At 32.9% G+C, this 21,771-nt stretch overlaps 2 protein-coding genes, 1 long non-coding RNA gene and 1 pseudogene across 6 annotated transcripts; 3 read left to right on the top strand and 1 right to left on the bottom strand.

Annotated features, from left to right (window-relative positions):
• Positions 1-538: 538 nt before the first annotated feature.
• LOC132041653 (uncharacterized) lies at positions 539-5,716 on the top strand. Of its 3 annotated transcripts, none has more exons than XR_009411181.1 (4): positions 539-606; positions 858-1,158; positions 1,243-1,365; positions 5,444-5,716. It is a non-coding gene; the product is annotated as an uncharacterized LOC132041653 (long non-coding RNA). The 3 variants fall into 3 exon arrangements; XR_009411182.1 differs by lacking the exon at positions 539-606 and having other exon boundaries at positions 715-945; positions 1,030-1,158; XR_009411180.1 differs by lacking the exon at positions 539-606 and having other exon boundaries at positions 716-1,158.
• A 17-nt stretch (positions 5,717-5,733) lies between these two features.
• LOC132041671 (disease resistance protein At4g27190-like) lies at positions 5,734-11,950 on the top strand. The gene is made up of 3 exons (XM_059432380.1): positions 5,734-5,744; positions 5,871-8,358; positions 11,654-11,950. Exons 1-3 carry the CDS (start codon positions 5,734-5,736, stop codon positions 11,948-11,950), a joined length of 2,796 nt encoding a protein of 931 aa, XP_059288363.1.
• Positions 11,951-13,493: 1,543 nt separating this feature from the next.
• On the top strand, positions 13,494-16,756 carry LOC132041664 (uncharacterized). Of its 2 annotated transcripts, XM_059432373.1 has the most exons (4): positions 13,494-14,385; positions 14,832-14,906; positions 15,078-15,274; positions 16,412-16,756. In XM_059432373.1, the coding sequence occupies exons 1-3, from the start codon at positions 13,771-13,773 to the stop codon at positions 15,225-15,227; spliced, it is 840 nt and encodes a 279-aa protein (XP_059288356.1). In that variant the 5' UTR covers positions 13,494-13,770; the 3' UTR covers positions 15,228-15,274; positions 16,412-16,756. The 2 variants fall into 2 exon arrangements, with proteins under 2 accessions (XP_059288356.1, XP_059288357.1); XM_059432374.1 differs by lacking the exon at positions 14,832-14,906 and having other exon boundaries at positions 13,498-14,385.
• Positions 16,757-19,376: 2,620 nt separating this feature from the next.
• On the bottom strand, positions 19,377-20,542 carry LOC132041670 (uncharacterized; annotated as a pseudogene).
• Positions 20,543-21,771: the final 1,229 nt, after the last annotated feature.

The following is a 21,771-nucleotide window of genomic DNA, read 5'->3' as shown; positions in this document are numbered from 1 at the left end:
CATTTTGCTTTTTTCTCTTTGCAGATACCTTCCGCATTTGTGTCCTGGCGAAAAACAAAAAAATCTCATTTGGATAGCAGTCAGCGTTTTTGTTTTAGCAGAACTTCATTCCAGTATGTTTAAGATATTTTTCTTTGTCCTTGCTATGTAACATTCTTTATCTCATCCACATTTCATTTTTTTTCTCTTTGCAGGACAAAATAATCTCAGTTGGATAGCAGTCAGCGTTTTGTTTTAGTAGAACTTTATTTTCAGTATGTTTAAGAAATTTCTCTTTGTCCATGCTGTGTAACATTCTTTATCTCATCCACATTCCACTTTTTTCTCTTTGCAGATACCTTCCGCATTTGTGTTCGGGCGAAAAACAAAAAAATCTCAGTTGGATAGCAGTCAGCATTTTTGTTTTACTAGAACTTTATTTCTAGTATGTTTTAAAAAATTTTTCTTTATCCTTGCTATGCAACTTTTTTTATCTCATCCACTTTTGGCTTCTTTTTTTCTTTTGGAGGTACCTTCTATATTGTGTTCGGGCAAAAAAAAAAAAAAAAAAAAAATCTCTCAGTTGGATCGCAATCATCGTTTTGTTTTAGTAGAACTTCATTTCCAGTATGTTTTAAGAAATTTTTCTTTGTCCTTGCTATGTGACATTCTTTATCTCATCCATATTTCGCTTTTTGCTCTTTGCAGATACCTTCCGCATTTGTGTTCGGGCAAAAAGCAAAATAATCTCAGTTGGATAGCAGTCAGCGTTTTGTTTTTAGTAGAACTTTATTTCCAGTATGTTTAAGAAATTTTTCTTTGTCCTTGCTATGTAACATTCTTTATCTCATCCACATTTCACTTTTTTCTCTTTGCAGATACCTTCCGCATTTGTGTTCGGGCGAAAAACAAAATAATCTCAGTTGGATAGCAGTCAGCGTTTTGTTTTAGTAGAACTTCATTCCAGTATGTTTAAGAAATTTTTCTTTATCCTTGCTATGTGACTTTCTTTATCTCATCCACATTTGGATTTTTTTTTCCCCTTTGCAGATACCTTCTGTATTTGAGTTTGGGAGAAAACAAAAAACAAAAAAATCTCTCCGTTACTAGCAGTCATCATTCTGTTTTAATAGAACTTCTTTTTCAGTACATAAGATATCTTCTACCGTACTGATAAAGGTATGTTTAAGAATCTTTTTAAAATTTGCTCTTGCTATATAACTTTCTTTATCTGATCCACATGTTGCTTTTTCTTCTTTCCAGATACCTTCTGTATTTGTGTTTCGGGAAAAGACAAAAAAACAAAAAAATCTCCCAATTGGAGACATTGTCTTTAGCAAAACTTCATTCCCAATACATTAGATCTCTTCTACATTACTGGTAAAGGTATGCTTAAGATATTTTTCTTTCTTCTTGCTATATTTTCTTATGTCATCCAGATTTGACTTTTTTCTTCCTTCATAAGTATCTCATCCACATTTGTTGATTGATTAAGAAAATTTGAGAGAAAAAAGGGCAAATTAAGACACATACCATACAGATGAATACATAGCACAAAATGACCCAACTTATCGAAATTTGCTCGTTTATGCCAAATTGCCAAACTTAATAAAAAACTTTGCACATTGTAGCCAACAACATAAGTATGTCTTTTCCTCTCTCACGTGAACTTTTTCCCATCTCCTCCTGATTTCCACCACATTTCGTGGAGACAAATGTTAAAACGACAACCTTTTATTCCTTATTTTTCTGTTTTACAATGAATACAAAATGCAGTTTATCTAACCTATGCAAAGGATCTATACTTGGAATGTAATTAATTACTGTACATAAGTTTAGGCTATGATTTTTGAATTCGGAAAAGGGTAAAAAATGCCCTTAACGTATTGGAAATGGTTCAAAATTGCCCTCCATCCACCTATTGGTTAATATATGCCCTTTCCATCCACCTATTGGTTCATAAATGCCCTTAACGTTTGATTTTAGTCTAAAATTGTCCTTCCTTTTAACGGAAGATGATGTGGAATATATGAGCTTTTTCATTAAATACGTGGCCATAGTTTATTGGTCCACCAATTAATTTTCAAAATTATAATTGATCTCATCATCAATAGCTTTTTTCCAAAACTTTTTCAGAAACATTATGAATAACAAGACCAAATAAAATATTATCTCTTTTTGAAAAAATTCTCTCGACATAACTCTAGCAAGACACCATGACCCCCACATTTTCATAAATTTAAGACGGAATAATATTTTCATAACTCATGACACCGTAACCCCCACATTTTCAAAACTTTTAAGATAAGGGAATAATATCTCCATAACTCATAAGAAGTATTGCTTATTTTCTCATAAGATATCTCATCTTAAAAATAAGGCACAATATATAAACAAGCCCTCAAACTTGGCCTCAGCTGTCAAGTATGCCCTCCAACTTTGAGTGTGCATAAGTAGGCACCTCAACTTGTATAAAGTTGAACACGTAAACACAAATGCTGACATGGCACTGACGTGATATTGACATGTCATATAAATTTGGAGGTGTCTAGATGATCATTTTGTAAGTTTGAGTGTTCAACTGACAAAGTGGAGACAAGTTAAGGTGCCTACTTGTGCACACCTAAAGTTAGAGGGCATACGTACCAGCTGAGACCAAGTTTGAAGGCCTGTTTATGTAGTATGCCTAAAAATAATAAGCTAATAATATAGTTTCACCCAAATAATTATATAAAGTTACTCATACTATGTCATCATCAACAAATATTTTTAGGAAAGTAATATCTTTATTAAGAGTTGGATAAGAAATTATAATCTTAATAAAAGATCTCCTAAAACGAGTATAATTTGCATAGTTTATATAATACACATAAGATGAGAATAGTAGGTACAGCTACTAGCAATTTCAATATTTATATTAAGAACTTTTTCATTTTAAGAACTTGATTAGTTCTTGAATCACCAACATAAATAAATCATTCTTCTTCAACTTGGGTGTAGAATACAAAATTAATTTGTTAGCACAAACATGCTTAGTAACACCATGGCTGATGGCCTAACACTCAATCTCTCATATAAGCAACAAGATTCACTTGAGAAATGACCAAAACAATTATATCATCCGCTTAGCGAAATTTAATTTTACTTTGCAGGATTATCATTTCTCTAAATCTTCTTCTATATTGATGAATATATGATGGCTTAGCGCCACGCACAAAACGATTATAATTTCCATTAAAAAATTTATTATTGACGGCAATACATAACAGTATGTAGTTGAAATATTGCTTTTGATATTGTGCATCACTACCTCTAAACTCCATGAAAGGTGCGTCAACTATCAGTCAAAAGTTCAATCAACTAAACCATCAAAGTCAAATTAAGCCACACAAGAAAAACCAACCACTATTTCAATATTAAGTCAAATGACCAAGAGCTATGCAAATATTAGTACTTCCACAAAAAATACAATATACCAAGGTCTTCAAATATAATTTGTTACCACAAAAATCTCACATTTGTAAGGTCTAAATTATAATAAACACTTTTTTTTTTTTGATTAACTGCCTAACCCATAAAAGTAACTATTATCAAATATATTTAGCTAGCACTAGTTCTTCAAATTAATAGAAGATAAAGAGGCCTCAAAATTATTTGTAAAAACACAAACTTTATTCATTACATACAGGATGCCCAGACAACAACTAATGCTTCTTTATTCGTAAAACTTAACCCCTTTGCATGCTAATTCATTAACATAACTGAAAAGTTGTTACCTCATCAACTATTGTAATCCATCCATGCATGTTATATTGTAAATCGTATTCTCCGTAAAATTATAGTATAAAATATCCTTAAGATTGTTGGAAATCTTACGGAAAATACTTGATCACAAACGTTGTCGGAAAATAGTTAATCACGAACCTTGCAGAAAATTCTTGAAAGCTTGAGGCATGTCAATTAAGACATCGTCCTTAAGGATATTTCGCCCGGTATGAGGGTATCCCTCAGGATTCAATAAACTTTTCTAATACAAAACTAAGAGCCAGTAGCTAATAAAGATTTCACGAAGTAGAAAACCCAACACACTATGATCTATAAGGAAAATATATTTTTGTATATGTCTCTTGGTATTTCTATATTCAACATGAGCACAGGAAGGATACATGTAAAATGAAGATGACTAACCAATAGACTAAACGTTGGCAACAAACCAACGTTACCAGCTTCAATTGCTCAGTAAAATACTTTAATGATAGCAATTCAATTATATTAATAGAATGAATAGGAATAAAGATTAGCAAAGAAACAAATCTGATAGCTAAGAGTAATGACTCCAACGGCTATACTCAAAGTTAATAGTAATAACGAGGATTAAAACGCTAATCATAATAGCTAGAGTCCGTTACTATTGGAAGCCAAGCATTAGAAATATCTTAAAGAATAATAATAGAGTAAAGAAGAATTTGGACATTTCCTTTTGAGATGTCTCATTGTTTTATTTCAACACATTTTCCCTTTTAACTAGAACATGGCAGGCTGCTTTGTGACCCTTCTTCCCAATCCATCCAATAAATAGCTTCAGGTGCAAGACAGAAAGGATTGCGAATACCCAAAACAAGGGTAAAGAAGAATAGGAAATAATAATAGAGTAAAGAAGAATAGGAAAGGAATGCTAATATACAAAACAATGAGTGCGAATAGGAAGATGAAACCTGGCAGCATGGTTTAAGCTGTCAGACGTAGAATGTTGGATGGATTTTCAGCAAAGAGGATTGGAAGAGTGTAAGCAACTGCTTCCTATGTTCTTAGAAATTAGATGAAGTCCATAAATATGAGCTGAAGCATTCCTAGATCCAATTGCCACTTGCCTCTAAGGCTAAACTTTGAAGTCCATAAATACGAGCTGTTACCGTCTTGAAGTATTCCTAGATCCAATTGCCACTTCCCTCTAAGGCTAAACTTTGAAGTCCATAATAATGAGCTGTTCTTTGTATGATGAACTCAAGTGCTCAACTCAAACGAGCCAACTCCAACTTTAGTTAGATGAAAACTAGGTTCTATCCACTTACTAAATAGCCGTTTGGCCATAGATTCCAAATATTTTTCACTTTATTTGAAATTTATGGCGTTGGAGTTGAAGATGGAATTGTGTTTGGTAATACTTTTTGTAAAGATTATTTGGTGTAATGTTCAAGTTCAAAAGTAAAAGTGAGTTGGAAAACAGGTTATAAGTTATTTTTCAAATTTAAAACAAAACTTCAAGTTGGATTTAGAATTTTCATGGCCAAACACTGATCTTTAAATAAAGTGAATAATTATTTCGGAAAAAAGTGAATAATTTTCATGGCCAAACGGGTCCTAAGAGTATAGAAGTCTTGTTGCATTTGATATGTGAGAAAATTTTCATGGGCGAACAACTTTGTTCTTGTTGTCTTATTTGTATTTGATTGTTATTATGCAGGAACAAATAAACAAAAGAAGAAAGAAGAGAGCAACCATACTGAACGAAAAGACTGATCAGTACAAAGATTGAAAAAAGAAGCAAGGTTGACGAGCAAATGGCCTTAGAAAGTGTGGGATTAATTACAGAGGCAGTTGTGAACTACATAGTCAAACCAATTGGACGACAACTTGGTTATCTGATGTGTTACAGGAGCAACATTCAGAATTTGAAAAATGAAGTGGAGAAGTTGGGTCAGCTTAGAGCAGATGTGAAGCAATCGAAGAAGGAGAAGGAGAGAAATTTGGAAAATGTCGGAACCGTTATTGAGGGTTGGCTCAACGAAACAGATGGCATCCTAGAGAAGACCACGTTTTTTGAAAAGTGAAGCTGAAATTGGAAAGGGGTGTCTAAGTCAAGGTTTGATTTCACGTTATGTGGTGAGTAGGAAAGCTAAGAAGATAGTTGACACTGTCATCAAACAACGAAATGACGGGAGCAAGTATGAGAAATCTTCCCATTCTGCTCCTCCTGTTACGGCTTGCATTGTAAGCAAGAAAGAATCTGATGAGGATGATGGTACGTCAAGACAATTAATCTTGGCAGATATCATTAAAGCGCTAAATGATGAGGAGATCAATATGATTGGGATATGTGGTCCAGGTGGTGTTGGGAAGACGAGGATGGAGAAGAAAGTTATTGCAAAGGTCAAAGGGGAAAACTTGTTTGATGTGGTTGTGTTCATAAGTGTTTCCCAACAATTCAAATTGGAAGAGCTTCAAGACTTAATTGCAAAACAATTGGGTCTAACATTTGATGAACAGGATAAGAACATCAAAGCTGTCAGACTAAATACAAGACTAAAGAAAGAGTATAAAATTCTCATAATATTAGATGATGTTTGGAAAGAACTGAATTTAGAGGAAATAGGAATTCCTTTGGGGGATGACCACAAAGGTTGTAAAATCATGCTATCATCGAGAAGTAGTGAAGTATGCCTTTCTATGGTTCAGAGTGTGGAGAACATTTTCACCATAGAGTCATTGAATGATGAAGAATCCTGGGATCTCTTTAAAAGAAATGCTGGTGATAAAGTTAATGATCCTGCCTTCAATCAAATTGCACAAGAAATTTCAAAGGAATGTGGGGGGTTACCCCTTGGAATAATTACTGTTGCAAAAGCGTTGAAACAAAAAGAAAAAAAGCGCTGGGAAATTGCACTTAAACAGCTAAAATCAGTCCTTCCAATAAACATCACAGGATTGGGAGAGGTATATAAATCCTTGAAGTTGTCCTACGATTATCTAGAAAACGATGAAGCAAGGAAGTTATATCTGCATTGTTGTTTATTCCCAGAAGATTACTCTATACCCCTGGAAACTCTTGCCAGACGTGGAATGAGTTTGGGCATGTTTGCACACATTAATAGTCTTGAAGATGCTAGGGACACGGTGGAATCATTGGTTGATATGCTCAAAAATTGTTTCCTGCTACAAAAAGGCGAAGACGATTGCTCGGTCATAATGCACGATGCTCTTCGAGATTTAGCAATATATATTACATCCAGAGAACAACATATTTTTGGGATAAACCATAATTTAAAGGTAAATCAATGGCCAAGAGATATTCACCATGAAGAGGTGACTTGCATTTCAGTATGGTCAGAGACAACGGTAAAGCATCCAAAGACGCTAAATTGCCCAATATTGGAATTCTTAGAAATAAAAGCAGGGGGTATTTCTTATCTGCATGATGATATTTTCCTGAGTACAAAAGCCCTCAAAACAATCGAAGTGTCTGGCATGCAATTTTCACTTATGCCGTCATCAATTGGATTGTTAACGAATTTGCGCATGTTAGGATTGTTTCGATGCGAGATGGAGGATATATCATCGATAGGTAAATTAGTTAACCTTGAGATTCTGAGTATAAGAAAGTCAATATTTAGTGTTTTTCCAGCTGAACTAGGAAAGCTTGAGAAGCTCAGGTTATTGGATTTATACAAATGTCGATTTATTGAAACAATTGAACCAGGTGTTCTATCAAGTTTTCTTGAGTTAGAAGAACTTGATATTAGAGGATGCAAGGCAGTTGAATGGGAAGTCGAAAATAAAGTGGAACAGAATAAAGTCGAAAATGTCTCACTAGCTGAACTACAGGTGATGACGAGTTTGACCACGCTAAGAATTGACATATCTGACAGAGTTATCCCAAAGGATGTAAGTCTTTCTGGTGGGCTAACAGGGTTTTTTATATGCATAGCGTCGTATGATAATAATAGAATTCCTTTTGAAAGTTATGATCCCGAATGCTCCAAGAAGGTGTGGTGTAGTTCTAATGCAGAGCATGTAGTGGATTGGATAAGCAACATTGTAGTGGATGCTGAAGAAGTCATGTTGCGGGAAAGTGTAACAAGCCATGTAATTGATTTATTGGCGAAAAAAAACTTCCAGCATGTGAAGTTCTTAGATGTTAGCTTTTGTAAAGAATTGTTGTATCTTGCAAAAATGTCAGATTATCCCTCCAAGGCTCCAAGTCAATATACTAATTGTTTTGCCAACCTCGAACGCCTCAGCATCAGAAATTGTGAGGAAATTGTTTATTTGCTCTCAATGCCATTAGTGTCCACAACTTTGCCACTTCTTGAAAGTCTAGAAATAGACACGTGTAAGAAGTTAGAACAAGTGTTCCTTCTAGAGGAAGATAATCTGAGTGGTGGGCATGGAATTAGCCAGATGGATAAGGTCAAGTTCCCCAGATTGGAGACAATAAAGCTTCGAAATTTAGGGGCGCTAAAGGGTTTTTGCAATGGGACTCACAACATCGAGCTCCCTAGCTTAAGTTCCTTGAGGATCACGAATTTACCCAACATCAGAGGATTCTTCTCTAGCCATAACAACCAAAGTGCTAACATGCATTTCCTTTTCAGGGAAAAGGTGCGTAACTTACCCCTAATTTACTTAGTAGTATCAATTATTAATTTTATTTTAGTAGGCGTTTCGCTATAAGAATTATTTACTTTATTCCGGAATTTTTTTCACTTTTTTCACTTTTCAGCGTTACACAGCTCCAACTCTAAAATTCCAAAAAAAGTAAATTTTTTTTTTTGATATCTATGGACAAACGGAGCCTTAGTCACAAAAGATACCACTAGCAATTATGCGCGAAATTGTAGCTTGCTGCCTTTTATCAAGTGGGTCTAATATTTATTAAGAGAGTGTTTGGATGGGTTATTTTAAGTGTTTTTTGGGCTTTTAAGCTCCTTTTTTTACTTTTTGTGGCGGAAAATATAAAAGTGTTTTTAAATACTTACTTTTAGGTAAAAAAATATAAAAATAAGCTAAAAGCCAAAGTGGGGTATTCCTAACTTATGACTTTTAGCTTATAAGTTATTTTTAAAAAGTGAGATTTTTCCCTTACACCAACCCCCACGCCCACCCCCGGCGCTCCACACCTCACATTTTCTATTTCATATATTTTATCTTACTTTTATTTAAAAAATTATAAAAAGTGGGAAATTTTTTCTTACCCACAACCCCACTCCTGCCCCCCTCCCCCAAACCCACCCCTGCCCCGTCAAATTTTCTATTTCATAATATTTAATTATAAATATGTGAAAAAATTATAAGCATTATACTTAAAATAATATTACATTCATATAATATGGGCTAATTCATCACCAATCACCTCATTTATCATTCAACCTATATTTTACCCACATGAAATATGGACGGTTAAGACCCAACCCATTTTTATTCAAACCATTTTCAACCTGCTAAATCCAACCAAACCCACCCATTTGCCACTCCTGGAGTAGCATCATGCCAGAGAAAATAAAATTACTTATGGTGGATTTATTTTTAATCTCATATGCGCAAATATAAGTATGAACATGTTACTAATCTAGAGATTATAGTTTTAGACATAGTTTTAAGGCCAAACTCATATACGGTCACCTAAACTTGTTCGATACTTAAGGAGGATTAGTACTTATTGACCACTTATACCACTCAAGATTTGTACCCATTAAACATTCTGCTGTAAAGGATTAGTGTGTGTTTCCAGGTGCATACAACCAATCAACAAGGGACACCTGGAAATTTTATTTTAATAAAGAAAACATTTCGTTTATAAATCTTTTTAAGAACTCACACCCCACTGCTCCCTTCTCCTTCCCAAACTACATCCCGAAAAGCTTCCTTCTTTCTTTATTCTTTTGGCATCTGATTTTCCCTTTTCTCATGTTGTCTTCTGGTTTTTTCTTTCCCCTCTTTATTCTTCTTATTCTCTTCCATTCTTTTTCCTTCTTATCTTGTGTTCTAATTTTTCTTCCCGGGATGATTCTGGTAGTTGTGAAGCAAAGTATGGTAATGATCATGTCATGGTCTCTTTTTAACACCTTGGCCATTTAAAAGTTTAGAAATTAGTCATAGCGGCAAATCTGCAATTTCGAAGAATTGCTCAAGATATGTTTCCCCATCTAGTGAACCGTCTGGGGAGATAATTATAGGTGAAAGTATGAAGTGAATTAAAGGAATTGAAGTAATGGAGTGGAAAAAATGAAAATGTTACTGTACTGATTTCACTGGTTAGCTAAAAGTGTTTAATTGGTACCTACAATTTTTCGTAATTGTAAGGGGGTGTTTGGTTCGTAAGGGATTAGTTATACATGGATTAGTAATATAAAAATTATTTCTTGTTGGGTGTTTGGTTCACTGGCATTAAATTGAATATATAAGATATTATTTAATATATTTATTTATTTTTAAACTAAAGAAGTAATGAATTTAAAATTATACCCTTGGATAGTCTTCATAGTTTTGTCCTTTTGGTACTTTATCCATGTATAAGTTATACATTGATTAGTTATTCCATGTTGTTGGTGGTATAAAATAATACACCAATTGGTGTATTAAGTTATACATGACTCAATTTACAACCAAACATTGGATAATATTATACCAGATTATATACCATGATTATTTTTCTTATACATGAACACTAAAGTGTTCAATTAGACTAGCTGACTACGCATTGTCCAGTTGTTAAAACGAAAGTATGCGACAAATTTAATAGTAGAAGTATTGAAATAAGGCTAACATGTTACGAATGTGTCTTGATGTACAAATTGAAATTCTCGGTGGTAAGAACCTTGAGCCAAGGAATGTCTGGTTTGCATTCTCTCTCTATCTTTTCTATTCATATTTGCTTTAAGTGTTTGGCATCAATATTCATGTCCATTTTTAGATTTTCCTTCTGACATAATATATTGGGCTTATAAAATCATATCAAATGAGTAAATTATAGTTCATAAACAAGGTATTGGAATATTCTAAGGGATCTCATTAATAAATCGCATATCTCCATATTCTTTTTATAAATAAATGTTTGTGATTACATGCTATCACAAACTTTTAAATACACATAACTTTACAAAGATCCACTGATCCAATCAATAATCAATAGTATTTTGTTTAGATCTAATATTATGGGTATTTTTTTTCCATGGGTGGTTAAAACAGTTGAAATCAATACTTGTAATTTCTACCTTTTAAGTGAATTTGGGATTTGAAATTAAAATTTCAAGTTGAAGTTGATTCTTTAATATAATCAAAACTTCTTTGAAGTCACATTTCTTAGTGTACCTAAATTATCGTCGGTCCTAAACAATTTTTTTGACGTCGACACGGGGTGTGTGTTTTTATCTTAGAATTTAATATTTATGTTTTGTTTGTGTTTTTTTTGGTGTATTTGGCATAAACTATATTTTACCTCAACTTTTATTTTTAATTTATTTTAAATTTATTTCATTGTATTCTTTCTTTTTCTTTTTTTTGAAATCACAAACTTGGAATTGAATTTCTACCTTTTAAGTGAATTTGGCAGGAAGTTTGAAATTAAAATTTCATTTGAAATTAAAATTTCTAATGATGCAATGTTGATGCTAGTTTCATTCAAATATCATTAATCTGGCATTGCAAGAATCTCCCTCCTTATTTGTTTATTGATCCTGTGAATGATCTCGAATTATTACTTCAAATTTGAAACAGAATGCAGAGAAAACGTTGCAACTCCCTATCCTCATTTGAAAGAATTGAAGCTATATGGACTGCCAGATTTGAGGCATGTTGTTTCACTGAATATGCAAAAGTGTATACCTAAATTATCAGTTGATGTAGGCTGCTGCGAGAGACTCTTCTCTTCGCTATCTGTAGATAAGGATTTTACCAGCACGTTGAAAAATTGACATTTAAGCATTGTAAGGAGATGGAACAAGTATTTGTTGTAAAGGATAATGAAGTGGATGGAGCTGATCAAAGTCGAATCCCTGACATCCAGTTCCCGAGTTTGCGACAGTTAACCCTTCACGATTTACAAGCACTCACGAATTTTTGCAAGGGGGTTAACAACATTGAGTTCCCAAGTTTGAGGATGATTTTTGACTTGAACAACATAAACGGTTTTGTGATTTGGAGAGCAATCCAGTGGCATGAATTTCATATATCACACAATGCCTTTTTCTCTTAAACTTTGAAAAATGTTTTCTTATTTGTTTCTAAATCTTTAGATGATGTAAAATAAGCACGCATGATACTATCAAAAGTCAATGTATAGTTAATAAATAACCTTTTTTTGGAAAAACAAAAATGAAGTATTTTTATTTTGTTTACTAGAAACTAGAATGATAATTTTTCATACAAATTATTATTTCTATTTGAAATCAATCAAATATATGATGTAACCACTCAATTCCTTGAAGTTTTCAACCCAATCATTAATAATAAGGGTAAAATAGAACAAATTGGCAACTCTTGATTTTTCAAATTAGATGAAAAATGGACAATGTTTTTAGTTGCTACCAATTGTTAGTTTTCCTCATTGTGTTATTTCTTCAATACTAGCTTTAGCGGTGCGAGAGGACTTTTAGAATTTCAATTTACTTTAAGCAAAGATCTAAAAGTTTCACGTTGCATAACTGAATCTTACCCAAAAAAATAATTCACTTTGTCTTATCTCAAGACATCTCTGTTCTCGAATGAAAATAGATGGAATTTTTTAATCAAAACCTACTTGAAACTATAAAACCTAGTATAATGTCATTTTGAATATAAATTTAGACTTTGGAAGAAATTACGTGAAATTTCAAGTCCTAAACAATCTAGGCTTTTTTTGAATTAGTCTTCAATATTCTCATGTAATTCAAAGTTGGATCAATGATTATTAAATTATTTTTGTTGGAGCATGTCTCTCTCAATGTATATCAAACTTGACATCATGAAGCACATTTTTTCAATGGTTGATACACATTTTCAATTGTTGATGCACTTCTCATCAATATCTTCCATTAACTTTCATGTGGAGCATTCTCTCCAATTTTTAGAAAAGAATCTCTTCCTTTATGATAGAGCTTGCACCTTTAACATTCTCAACAATTCAACTTGTCTAATTTGTAGTCAATTGGCGTGTGTTTACCAACATAATCTTTAATTCCTTCCGATTCTTTTATCTTTTGAATCTCAAATTTAACATTTTAAACTTGCATCAACCTTCGGAGATGGAACAAATATTTGTTCTAGAGGTGATCGAATACTAATTTGAAGGGCGTAATTACCCCAAAAATAACTCAGTCATAATCTCATAATATCAAAGACATTTTCCAATTTTCTTTACACAAGAAAATAGGTAGTAATACCCTATTTATAATGCAAAACCTACTTTAACTAAAAACTAGAAAACCAATTCCAATATTATCTTTACTATAAATCCTATTTAGACATAAATAAATAAAAACTAGCAAATACTCACTCCATTCCAAAATAAGTGTTCTTTTAAGGCTTTTTATTTTGTTCCAAAATAAGTTCCCAAGTATTTCAAGAGAGTTGATTCTTCTGGCTTTAACAATAATCAAGAATCATTAAATAACTTTTCTTTTTCTAAGCATTAATTAGGGGTAAGAGCAATCCAGTGACAAAAATTTCCTTTTGGAACTTTAAGGTGAGTAAACAAATTCTAAAAATTAAACAATTTAGGTTTCCTATCCGACTTTAAATAAGTCCTCAACATAAAACCGTGGCCTGTGAGAATTATCATTAGATCATTTAGTTTGGAACTTACCTTGTAAGTACTGCACCATTAAATAAATCACTGCTTAGACTTAAATTTCATTTTTCAGTTTATTCTATATGTTCTATTCTATATGTACCTTATCATTTGTCATGTGAAGAGTGCTGAACTTATTAAAAGTTCATTGCATTTGGTATTTGATTAAGTTGGACTTCGGTAAGTTTGCACCTTTCGTGGAAATACTAAAGAAATGACCTGATGGGCAATACCCCATTTGCAGTGAAATGTTGCAATATATGCAAAATGTGTGTACTTCGTCAAGAGTTTTAATTTCTTCAATGTTTACCGAATTTCCAACCCAATCACAGTATGGTCTGTTCGAATTGATTTTTCAGGTCTCATTTGGAGGTTTGAAGGTTCTGGGACTCTATGGATTAGACAGTGAGTTATGGTTCCACCAACTTTGCTCAAGGACACCGACCTTCAGAGAATTGGAAGAATTAACAATTTACGAATGCGACAAGATAAGGAACTTGTTTTCTTCTTCTTCAATCGGGGCCTTGGTGAATCTGAAGGAACTAGTGATAGACGGCTGCTCACAGATTGAAGCTGTAATTGTAGATGATGAAGAAGGAGAGGGAATGAGCATGAAGCTTCAATTTCTTAAATTGGAAAAATTAAGGCTGATTGCCTTACCAAAGTTGGGAAGCTTTAGCCAAAGCAAACATGCTCTACAATTTCCCTCGCTGGAGAGCTTGTGTATCTGCAATTGCGGTGAAATGCAGACCTTTGCCCAAGGATACATAAATACACCAAGATTGAAGGACTTTCAAATAAATTTTGAATCCTTTCCGGTGAATGACATAAATAATTCCTTACGCCATCAATTTGAGAAAAAGGTTTGTTGTGCAATTCCTTAAATTGGTACTTACAATCAAATGTAATGATGTTTGTCTTTGTCCTTTCGTCTATTTGGTCTGTTCCACTTCATCGATGTGGCAAAATTTCCTTTTCAAACTTCAAGAAAGTGCACACTTTGTAATCTTGCTTCATAATTGGACATTTTGAAATTATAATTATTAAGAGCATAAAGTCTATTATAATTGGATAGAGATAGTTCTAATGTATTGTATTGCTTCAATTTCATAAGGTACCCTTTTTCTCCATGACAAATTAAATACCCATTAGATCAACCCAAGCTCTATCGTTTTATTTCAAATTCTTATATTCATTTGAGTTTTATTGCTGCCGATTATATGAAATAATTAATCAAGTTATCGTGTTGGTTTCTATTTCATTTATTCATTCCTATCTTGGCTCTTTTTTTCACCACACTTTTCTCCAGCATGCAAAACAAAAGGAAGAAGTAGCAGAAACAATAGTCACGGAAGAAGAGGAGGATGATGTGCCACAGGAAATTGTAAGAATTCACAACTAGCTTTCTTTATTTTCACATGTTCTTGTATCTATTTGATTTTATCAGTGCCGATTTTATGACATAATTAATCAAGTAATCGTGTTGGTTTCTATTTTCATTTATTCGTATTATTTTTATTACTATTATTATTTTCTTAACAACGCTTTGTTCTAGCATGCAAATGATGAAGAAATGGAAGAAGTAGCAGCAGATCAAATAACAGTTGAAGTAGAGAAGGATGAGAAAAAAGAAATAATGGAAGAAGAAGCAGAGCAAATAACAACTGATCATGGTAGCAACCTTATTTTCAACGACAAGAATTGAAAGTGCAGAAGAGGAATCCTACAAGTCTATCACGTATTCTAACTCGTGTAAGCTTCACTGTTTTTCTTTTCTGAAAAAAATTATATATTCCAACAGTTCGCTAATCTTTATACTCCTTTAGCTTCTCCTTGTAAAGACCTGTGCCTGTGTGGTTGAATACCTAATTAGATTGCTCTTTATGAGCTTAGTTGTACACATTTAAGGACACTCTTGAATTAGACTTCAGTTAATTATCTCTTTTTTCCAAAAAATAATGCTATATCTTTTTTTGAAATGTTTAGTTCTATTTAGGAAAGCACTAACTTTATTACAGAGTTATTAAGCATGTACCTTGCTAAGGGATCAATTTCCCTAACCTAAAAATTTTCAAATAGATCATTCGAAGAATTGTCATAGTTGGATGATCCAGATGGAGTTGAAGTAAGAAATAACTCTACTCGTAGCTAATTTTGGTCAAATCTCATGAGTTTTGTACACATCATTATCTTCAAATGAATTGACGTTTTTGTCAAGTTTGAGCCTTACATATGCGCAAGTTTTATAAAGTAAGAGTGTTGGGACAAACTTATGGTGTGAATATGTGCTACACATTTTTTGAAATGCCTATGAATGTCTAACTATCCATGATGAATTCTAACTTAAATTTAGATGTTTTTATCAGAAGTAAGCAATCCTATTGTTATAGGCATGTTTTAGATTGATACTTAATATACATTTTAAAGCATGTCTGTGTTTTTGTGTTCGTATGTGTATGTATAAATCAAAGTGAATTACTTTTCATATAAAGTATGAACGATAAGAAGGCTAATTTCTTAGAAAGGCTTGGGAGGAAGCCAAAGATTTGGAAATAATACGGGTTACTGGCCCGGAGCTAGACAGTATGAAAAAGAAGTGACAATTGAATTACCTCAAAGTTAGAGCTAGCTGCCTTACCTGAACAGGATAGGGAAACAGAATTTAGCATATGCGGATCCCTTGGTCATAAAAGAGTAACCGTCCAAGTTTTGAGTTATGAGTTGTGAGCTTGTCGTTATTAGCATATAGATGTAATTACTTTGAGTTGAAGTACACTTATTTGATTTCATGCATATCTCTTTAAAAGTTATAACTTGTGTAAATGGCTATGAATAACTAAGGTTATGCTTGCTGAGTCACTAGACTTATTGTTTGTTTATATTTTTCAGATTCTGGAGTTGATGTTGACCTGAAAGCTGAGTTTACATTTGTTAGCTGATCAGTTTGCACCTTTGTTACTTGTGAGCCCCATATGTCCTTCCGTTGGAGTCGTTCTACTTTGTCTTAATTACTTTTGGTTGTTGTTTAAGTCTCCAAGACTATTATGAATTTTCTTGTTCTTGTGTTTTCTCCATGATTCCATGAAAGATTTATGGGGTTGTATTTAGTATTTGCGGCACCATGTTTAAGCTTTCTCTGGATAGTTATTATGCTTAAACTTTTTAAAATGTAATAAAGATATGTTGTGAGGTACGTTGAATTTGTATGATACTGCTTGAGGTTGATCAGGTTGAGTTGGTTGTAATTGAAGTGGTTCACTTGTTGGAACTAAGTCCACTGCACCGATCGTGACCCCTAACTTGGCTTGTGACATTGTACTTATACTATTGCCTCAAACTGTTGATTGTTTCAAGTAATTGCCAAGTTGGTAATATTGGTTAACTTAGCAGCAATGTTGTACTTGTAACTTTTACTCTTTCAAAATCTTGGACATGTGGTTTATGAACAAGAAATGATGACTCTAGAATCTTTAGTTGCTGATGTTTAGGTCGCATGTCCAACGTTTTCGCCTCCATCCTATGAACTGAAAGATGAAAATTGTCTGTCCAGAAGAGTGAGTATAATATGTATGCCTATAAACTAACAGGGAATCGCAAAGCACATGTTATGTCTGATTTAAGTTTTATTTTCTCAAATGTGGCTTTCATAATATTTCATTTCATGTTTGAAAGAGTTTACCTATTCAAGTATAAAATGTGATCTCTTTGAAAAAAGGAGAGAGGATATAACAACAGAAATGCAGTTACAAGGGAATATAAATTCGTAGCGACTGAACATTCATGCCTTATAAAGGAAGATCGTTGCACAAACCAAATATATTAACTTTATGAGTGACAAACTAAAGTGAGAATATATCGTAATTACCATAATAAGTAATAGTAAAAGTGCATATGAAAGAAACATCTTTTGCTTATTAGTTTGATGTAAAAACGAGTATGAATAAGTCTATTCCTATACAAGGTTCTCATCTCCGATCATCATCGTGTAAGTCAGGCATGGGAGGAAGTCATTTAATTACTCATTTCTCTTTAGCAACTATGGAACACAAATTATAGGATACTTAAACAATTCAATATGCTTACTCTATTTTCCTACTATAAAAAATCCATAACATACTTTTATCAGATTATTGAAACAGAAAGCACACCAGAGTCTATGATAGCATCTGTTAGGAAGGACTTCCTTAAAATGTATAATAATGATGAAATGAAACTCCTGCTGAAATCTGACAAGCACAATTCAAAAGAGGCATGTTGCTACTCAACAAATGTGAGTATTTGAAGGGATTCAGTTTCTAGTTCATGTAGAGTTTTGATCTAATTTCATTGTATTAGAAATTGAAATTTCAGGATGAGGATGCAGCTCATGTGAAACTTGAGGCAACAAAGAGAAAGCTAGGAGCGTTACCAAGAAGCTGAAAAGGTTAGTTTTGTTTCTCATATTGGTGTGTACTTTTAATGCTGATTGATAGATAATCTTCATTTTGTTTCTTATAGTGTGTAGTAACTAAATGACTGATGCACTAGTATTTCGTTATAGTTCTTCAGCCAAGAGGCAACAGACGATTCAGGTTATGGAGTTACACACTATTCCCAAGCGGGGCCTCCACAAGCAAGGTCCTGGCCATAGAAATCCTCATATGAGACCGGGTAACCATAATAGGCATTTGGTAAATCGGCGTCGGTGAGTCATTTCTTCACCTTTGCGAGCCAATCTTGTGGAAGAGTTCAAGATATAGTGGATCTCGTCCAGTTGACCTCTTAGATAGGCCACCCGAAATTAGGAGAGGCACGAATTTTGAGATCGATCTTGTCTAAGTTGGGGAATCCTTAACTAGTCATTTTCCTGAAAATACAGAACAAGATTTGGCACATTTGGTCTGAATTTCTTCATCTGTTCCCCCGTTTTCGATGACTGTTTTTGAACATTAACCTTCTTTTTTCCCATAGAAATGTCCTGACTTGCAATTTGCAAAGAATAAGTGCATTTTCATGAGGCTGGACCTTTTTGTATACAGATGATTCAAATATGAAAGGAATACAAAAGTTGGACTTATGCAGCTATTGTTTTATCAAGCAACTTGTGTGGCTGCTAATTCATGCCATGCTTTGTGTTAATGTAAATGGTTTTGTATAGTGTTTTAAGGCATCCTTTCTCCAAGGAGGTGACATAGCGGTCGAAGCATTGAAGTGATAAATTTTGGGAAAAAATGTTCGAATCATAGCAAAGGCGGTAAATTCTTTCTAAATCGTGTTGGATATAGTTATCTAATACTTATATGGGAGGTAAGCAGGTACTCCATGTGATAGTAAGAAGTTAAAAACTTACCATTTACTATTACATCATTTTGTGAATTTTGCAAATGGCATAAGGAGTTGTATTAATAGCACAAACTAATATCATATTTTGAATACAAAGTTTAAAAGTACACTAATAATACTAAAATGATGTTCTTTCCATCTAAACAAATTATAAATATTTTGATAGAATATTAAATTCAACAGATTGATTGAGCTATCATCAAACATTTATATTGAACTTGCATAGATCTCTTGCTCTAGATACATCCATTGCTTAATATATGTGATTAGCTTGTACACCTTTTTCTTTTAGCAAGTTTAGTATACTTCTCTTTCGAGCTACTATTTAAAATATAACCAGTATTTGCAAATTATTTAAAATTTGCCAAACACGGCTGCTTCTCCTTACTTTTTTTTTTTCCACCTAAAAGAGAACAAAAATATTAAACGACACTGCTTAAATATATAAAAACTATATATATATATATATATATATATATATATATATATAAATACAAAGATATTTGCTTAATCAATAATATATTCTTTTTCTTCAAGTGGCATAACTTATAGAGAAGAAAAGATAGGGAAGTCTTGGTAGAGTGTAACCAGCATCAGCAATTGCCAGATACATAATTGGAAGAATCATGGATCAAATATCTCACTAGTGAAGTTAATGCAGGATCTATGGTACCAAAGGTTTTTAGTGGAACAGTTCTTTTTGCTACATTTTTTAGCCAATCTTTTTGCACTAATTTCTCAGTGATCTCTGATTTGAAAAGGCTTGAAGGTATTGCATTCACTTTAATGTTGTGCTCCCCTAATTCTAATGCCATTATCTGCAAATTTCATAAAGAATTAGTATGATTTAAACAATTTAATGGATTAGGGGTGTATTTGGTACGACAAACGTCATTTTTTAAACAATTATTTTTTTATTGAGCCTCCTCTTTTTGCAGCTTGCATGTGTCTTACAACATACTTAGAAACTAACCAAGATCCTATCAAATTTGTCCTTATAGTGTTATTCCACTCTTCCTCAGAAAGATCCACTGCAGATTTTGTTCCACCTATATAAACACAAAATAGATTAATATTATGTATATATAGAGTTAAAGCAACCTGGAAAATTATACTGCATAGAACATGTGTTAAAAGTGTGTTTGGATTGATTGAATGGAGATCTAGACTCTACTGAGATAAAGATGAGTGGTCAAGAACGTATAGTAGAAGAGGTAGAATGGACGGTTAGTTAGATCTAATATGGATCATACATGGTAACTGGAGTCGGCAACTCTCTTAGGGTCCCCACATTTGAGATCCCTGGGAAGAGGATCAAGAATAAATCATGAATTTTCTAGGACGTTATTAAGGATTTCATGGAAAACTTACCGTAGCGTGCCAAATAAAGGCTAAGAGAAAAAGGAACACACAAGTATTATAAATAGTAAAAGATTCTTTTTGTTTTATTTATGTATAAGCTATCTTGTGTGTGTTATCTTAATTTTTTTAATCTCCTTGTATTGAATTTCCTATGAACTAATTAAATGATAGTGAGCTGACAAGTATAAAGGCTTTAAATTACAAGTTCATATCTTGTGTGCGTTATTTTAATATTTTTAATCTCCTTGTATGAATTTTTGACTCCACTGCCACAAGTGCCACAACTCCGCGGATGCACCGGTGACAAACACCACCTTGCCTTCCAATTATAGCCATGGCTCCAAATGGTCAGCCACCTTGCTCTTTTTTGGTAAATCTTTTTTAAGAGATGACTCAACATATTGTTGTACTTGAGTTGTCATTGCTTTGGGACTTGGTAGGAATATTTAGGTGTTATTATTGTGCCTAATCTAAGAGGTGTACATTTATATATAGGATTCAATGTGTGAATTTTGGAAAAGTTAATTGAGTGGGACATAATTTTTCTTTTAATTTAAATAGAAAAATATTGTAGGTTAGCTAATCCCCACCCCCAGCACACACACACAAGAAAGATAGAAAAGACGAGGGAAAAAGAGAATCAGACTATAAAGTCCCTCCTATTAGTGTGTTGGTAGTATACTGGTTAGGATATTTGTGGAAATAAAAAAAATGGCTATTTTACAATCTTCATATTGTAGGTTAGCTAAACACAAAAAAAAAATTATTTTTTCTGTATAAAATGATATGGGCAATTAGGTTGTTTTCCAAAAATTAAAGACCACATATATGAGGGCCAAAAATTAAAGACCAGTGCGTTTGAAGAACACTCCATGCAAAAACCGCACACTCATATGATGAATATGTATTGGGCTTAGCAGCCCAACATTCACTATCACCAAGAAGGAAAGGGAAAACAACACAAAATACATTGAAAAGAAACTATTTACCCTGTTGTGGCCCCTCCTAAATAAATAACATAAACTACCCATACGGCTATAACTAACTACCCGTATACCCCTTCTTAACTAATTCTATTCCCAAAATGTATGTTCCATCGGCGCCGATTGAATGTGCTGTGCATTATAGTGCTTTCATACCTTTTTTTTTTTTTTTTTTTGTCTTTTTCACTTTTGCTTTTTGTCTTTTTCTTAACTTAGTTTTTTTTTTTTGGGTCTATTTTCTAAGATAAAAATGAGATACAAAGATAAACATATTAGCTAACTATTTTTAGACTAATAAAAATATAAAAACTAAATAATCAAACTATAACAAGAATATTAAAGAAAATACTAAAATCATTAACTTATGTATTATAATCTAAAATAGTAGTATATGATATATGAATCAATCTTCTATGATACCCTGTCAGTATATGATATATATCATGTAGGATCCCTTGTTCGTATATGATATATACCATTTGATATACTATATGCTAGAATAAATTATTTTTTGAGAAATTGAAAAAAAAAAAAATAACATAGTAGTTATCCTTTTTTATCGATATAGAAAAATAAAAAAAA

Source organism: Lycium ferocissimum, unplaced genomic scaffold (assembly GCF_029784015.1).
Source record: "Lycium ferocissimum isolate CSIRO_LF1 unplaced genomic scaffold, AGI_CSIRO_Lferr_CH_V1 ctg11, whole genome shotgun sequence".
NCBI lineage: Eukaryota > Viridiplantae > Streptophyta > Magnoliopsida > Solanales > Solanaceae > Lycium > Lycium ferocissimum.
Note: the sequence above shows the minus strand (reverse complement) of the source record. Positions and strands in the feature narration are given on the sequence as shown.